Raw genomic sequence first — 5,652 nt, 5'->3', positions numbered from 1 at the left:
CCCCCCCCAAAAAAAAAAAAAAACTCACAAAAGAAGGAATTATGCTTCTTTTGTTGCCTGCATCAACATGCTTAGTAATTGATGTGGCATCTTTTTGAATCAAAGTGAAGCCTCTTAGCATATTTAATCAGAAAATTGCCAGTATTGAATCAAGTATATAGAACCTGTTCACTTAAGAACATAATTTTTTTTATATATCTTGATATTTGACTAGACCAGAAGATAAAAAAATAACTACCATACAAACAAAGCTTACTTTCTAGCTGAAAATTGTTATTTTTCTTTTAAATGAGCAACTCTATTATATAGCAAAGCCTTGTCAATATCATACTAGTCACATAAAAGAGATGTGTCCTAAGTTTTCTTGCTGCATCTGATGCAAATCCTGTATTGCGGTCCCATCCCTGCTGTCATTAAACTCAATCCTTCACTCATTCACTAAGATTAAAATTGGAGATGATAGGCATCCAAATATCTGAACTGAACTTCGGTGACTTTTACAAGAAATGTTTGATCTTTAATTATTTTAAATTATTTTAAAATAGGAGTTTCATTTTTTTAAGTTCTATCAATCAAGTGGATTTTTACAACCTGTGTGTTTGATCAACTTTCTGCTCTTTACTCATTCAATTCTACCTGAATTGAAAGGTTGTTGCATTGGGCTATATACTCCTCTACATACATGCATCTTTACTGTAACAAATGGAACTTCTCATGTAATTCCCTTGTATAATCAGCTGGCAAAAAATTACTTGGTTAATTTTGCTTTCATATGTTCCCTGGAACATATTTTATGCATAGTTTGTCATGCATGTTGCTATTCAATTCTCTTCCAGTAAGGTGTAGTGCCCTTCAATTTAAGCTTCCCTAACAATACCTTTCTAGCGTTCACATGTTTGCATTCAAAATAAGTCTCCAATCTAGATTTCTCAATCTAAATAATCCTCTACGAGGATCTTTCCAACAAAACAACTATTTTAATTCCTTCTCCATTCAACCCAAGGGCATGGGCTAAACGCCCTTTCAATCCTCCTCTTACTGGATTGTATACGGGTCCAGTATCGTGATAGGGGTTTTCTCCAATCCCATCATCAAGTTTATCCTCAAGACCACCTTCTGGGATTTCCAAGGGGTTGGGGTTGCCTTTTTGGAATCTGCATTTTGTCCCCCACAAATCTTGTCCGTGCAAGGCAAGAACAGCTTTCAACAAGTCTTCATTTACCTCTCTCAATTTTGCCATATCTGCTTGCTGGCCTTGATTTCTTCATCTTCATCCATGACCTCTACCACGGCCAACCATTGTGTAGGATCCAACCCTAACTCAATCCAAAACAGCTAAGAACAATAAATATAATGGCTAAAAGTAGTAGAAAATTGAAGCTCTGAAACTAGAAAAATAGGTTTAGGGTTTGTAGACAACTTCTTTATAACATAAGGATCCTTTAACTGAATAGGTTGCCAAGGAGAATATTAATTCTTCCAAAAGCTCTCACGTCATCATTGTTATTGTGTCCAATTTTTGTTTTCTTGCTGCTTGAAAGAACAAAGGCAAATAACAACTGCTAAATATCTGTGTTGTTTGGGCAGATTTCATATGTCCTAGACACGGAAGATTTCTTTTTTCAAACAAGAAGGAAAAGAAGAAATTCACCTCAAGGAAGATCTTTGTATCATGATAAGGTTCAAGCAAGAGTACAACGCTTCCGGAGATTCTTATCAGCTTAATGAAATAAGCAATACTTTTCATCAGACAAGGTATATACAGAATGTCATTATTGATCCAGGAAATGCATTATAGTTTTTTCCTTGCTTTGCTTTCTGCTACATATTTTAATGAAAGACATGCATTTTTTTTTTTCTGTTTCTATAGGATGCTTTCTATTGGAGTTAGAAGGCCTTCTTCAAGACAACATCTTCATATATTATTTAACATTCACGCCAACTTGTCAAATGGAGACATGAGAAAAGGACCTGCTCGTGGTATCTTGTGAGGGTATATAAACATTATTAGAGCCATTCTTGTACATAAGGTTGAATCATGATTTTGTTGAAATTTTATATAATTTATCGTTATTGTCTTCTTGTACACATTACTTACCTCTGTTTTGTTTTTCCTTTTTCCCTTTGTTCCTGAATTTAGAGTCTGGTGTTTTTTCCTATTTATGGAACAAAATACCACTGTGGAATCTGTAGGTGGGAAGAAAATGATCAAGTAGGGGATAGAGATTTTTATTCAGAGCTTCCTGCATTCTAGGCTTTTTGGTTTGCAGCTGGGCATTGCCAGCGTTTTGTTAAGAGATACAATCTTTTGTACTTGTTTCTAGCGTCAAAAATCTAGATTATCTGTTGTTCGACCTCTTTATTGTTGATACAGTTTAGAAAATCTTTTCCTGAAGTTCAGCGTTCAGAGGATAACTTTCATCAAGACTTGTCATACGGGGAAAACAAAGGCAGATGACAAATCCTCTGGTTTCTCAGTGCACATTATCGGATGTCAGGTATTCCTTGAATATTTTTTGTTCCAGGCATAATAGTGATGGCTGTTAAAGAAACAATTTATCAGTTAGTTCATGTAGTATAACATTAATGGTCAAGTATTAGCTGTGGAAACAATTACTTTCGAAGCGAGAAAGGCTTAGTAATTCTGACTTATGTTTAGGGTTAATAAAATTCTTTTAGGTAAAAGCTGTTGTGAGATTATATTTACCAAGAAATAGAACCTAGAAAACACTGATATCGTATGCCAATGGTTATATAGATATCTAAACTTTCCCTGACATGTATATCTATATAAAGTAGAAATATTTCAATTAAAATCTATTAATCATTCAGTGGCGGCATGCAGATTGATGTTGATTAGGATGGGTTTATTTTGATTATTGTGTTTTAGGCATGATGAGTAAGAGGAAGCTATTGAGTTTTGTAATTCCTGCATAACGAACTCCTAGAATGTTTGTGATTTTTTTGTTATCCAAGAACACACTGAACACACACAAACTAAACAAAAGAAATTAAAATGTGAATTCATATCTATGTTCATCTGTGAGATAATTATGTAAATATCTATTAAGGAAATAATTATTAATAAAGAATTCCCCAACTTGTCTAAAATATATAATTAATAACGAATATATAACAATGAGATCAATATTTCTATCTCATAATTAAAAGAGCAGAAAAGTAGTAAAGAACACCGATTCATAATTAATAATAAATCGTGATATATAGTACTTCTAGTTGAAACTCCCTCATAATAATCAAGTATAAACACAATTAACCCTAATGAAAAATAGATCAAAATAAATTCTAAAAGCATAAATAACTTTTATGATGGGAAAAAACATAATTTAATTCAATATTAAATACAACTTAGTAATTTACTGTCTGAATTCATCCTTCACATGCTTGGGGGTAAGAGATGATTGATTTAGCAACCAAGAAAACTTCACAAGGTACGTTTCACTTCCAGTTAGTTAAACATAGAAATATAATTAACATCTAGCCAGATTTCTGAGAAAGCTAGCTTAAGAAAAATCATAATGACCAAGACATCCAGCTAAACAAAACAAATAAAACTTCATCATGGAATTTCTTAAAATATAATAACACAATAAGAACTAGCCACATTTATGCAAAGTTCAACCTGAAAAACACACATTCATAACCAATAATTTCATTTTTAAGAAGTGAATCTAATATATACTAAATAAAGTATCAGCATAAACTTTTTTTAAATATAAAAATATAATCAGTACCAGCCACAGTTATGGAAAAGTAAACATGAAAAACATATATAAAAAAACAAAATTTAAACTTAACAAAACAGTCAAATAAATTAAATTCTTAAAACATATAAATACAATTATCAAAAAGTAAACTTTACAAAAAGAGATAAAAACGCTCTACTTCTAATTCATAAAACTGCATTGTACTTTGAATACACACTTTTTTAACAAAAAACACATTTACATCAAAAACAAAAAATAAACTCATAGCTATTATCAATCATTCATGAACTGGATCTTAATACCCAAAAGAAACAATATAAGAACAAACACTAAAAATCATTGCAAACAAAACAAATATTTCAAGACTTTTCAACAAAACACAGTTAGACACCCAAAAATATAAAGACCTTGAACCGTGCCAAATGAAGGAGGCTGCCATGATGGGGACCCAGATTCATGGTAAGGAATGTAGCTGCCATGCCTTGTTGTAGTTCTTTTGGCCTTTCTAGTTGATAATCAATGGAGCGTTTCCATAACATTGTAAATATGCTCACAATTTCTTAATCAATATTTTTTTTTTAATTTGTGCTTCTATGCATTCTATGTGCTGCCCAATTCTGATATTAATCTGTAGACGACATGGCAAACAAAACTAGGAATGCTAAAAGTTGGGTTGCCAGCACTCCCGTAGGTTTTTGGCTAGTTATTGCTGGTTCAATTACATTAGAAGTTTTTGGAGAATATATTTTTTATTTTTTTTCAAAAAACAAACCTTGTAGCTCCAAGATGAATAATTAGATCCTAGACATTTTGTTAACATTCTCTATTTGTCCTTGCTTTGACTTTCCTTTTATAGTGCCATTAGTCTCTAAATTGAAGGGCTGGAGTGGAACACGTTGCGGATGCTCATTCATTCGAAATTATCACCGGTTTCATTATCCCATTGGGTGCGTGCTCACATGGTCCATGTGCCAGGCACACCGGAGTCATCAATTTTTTCCGTTACTTCTTTAATTTTATAAATTATTAAGGGAAAAGAAAATCTTTAAAATTGTTAATCAAAGAAAAAACTAAGTATAAAGACAAAGCTAGGTAGGAGGAACAAAATTCATGGAAGATTTAAGAGAATCCTGTTGTAAATTTATTTAATTATGTAATTTAAATAAATTATAAGTGAATGAGAAATTAATGTAAAAGAATCCTTATTTTTCTCAAAGAACTCTTGGTCCCTCTAGAATTAATTTTTAATTTGATTTATAATGGTAATCAGAGGTAGACAATTAAGGAAATTAATTCTTCAATATTTTAACTTTTAAAATTCACTATAAAAGATGAGGGAAATTAATTTAAAAGAACTCTTGATATTTCTATTTCAAAGAGCCCTTGTTTTTTCTAGATTTTATTCTTGATTTGAGGTGGCTAATTAAAGATAGATAATGGTAGCAAAATCTGTCCATGGAGATAAAGAGGACCATGAATTTAAAGAAGTTCTTCCACCAAAAATATCATTGCATGCTATCATGAGAGAGAATTCTGGAGGAAATCATTGGGCAACATCACTTACTGATTTTAAATGATTCGGGAAGCACTCATAACTTCCTGGGATCTCGGTGGGTGACCAAACTAGGACTTACGTGTGGTAGGGGTCGCCAATGGTAGCAAAATCAAAAGTCTAGGTCAGTGCCAAAATGTTCCTATTACGATGGGAAATCAATTAATTCATATTGATTTCTACATTTTAAAGTTAAATGGGGTTGATGCTGTTTTGGGAGTGAATTGGCTATATAGATATTGGGTCCCATATATGGGATTTCAAAGCCAAATCCATGGTTTTTAAATAGAATGGCAGAGTTATGGAAGCATAGGGCACTGATAGCCCACATTCTACTCCAATTGTACAACTTCATGCTACAGAAATGGAGTC

General features: G+C 32.4%; 1 protein-coding gene across 6 annotated transcripts in view; it reads left to right on the top strand.

Moving 5' to 3' along the window:
• The window catches only part of SNL2 (SIN3-like 2), a 12,744-nt gene extending 10,392 nt beyond the window's left edge, over positions 1-2,352 (top strand). For 4 of the 6 annotated variants that reach the window (XM_011048982.1, XM_011048986.1, XM_011048985.1 and 1 more), the window contains 2 exons: positions 1,588-1,755; positions 1,871-2,313. In XM_011048982.1, coding sequence (XP_011047284.1) covers positions 1,588-1,725 — 138 coding nt within the window. In that variant the 3' untranslated portion in view covers positions 1,726-1,755; positions 1,871-2,313. Of the gene's footprint in view, positions 1-1,587; positions 1,756-1,870 lie in introns of all 6 variants that reach the window. The other 2 variants (XR_845439.1, XM_011048983.1) reach the window with 2 other exon arrangements.
• Positions 2,353-5,652: the final 3,300 nt, after the last annotated feature.

The sequence above is a fragment of the Populus euphratica genome, unplaced genomic scaffold, assembly GCF_000495115.2.
Source record: "Populus euphratica unplaced genomic scaffold, PopEup_1.0 scaffold126.1, whole genome shotgun sequence".
Classification (NCBI taxonomy): domain Eukaryota; kingdom Viridiplantae; phylum Streptophyta; class Magnoliopsida; order Malpighiales; family Salicaceae; genus Populus; species Populus euphratica.
This window is presented reverse-complemented; position numbering and strand designations above follow the sequence as displayed.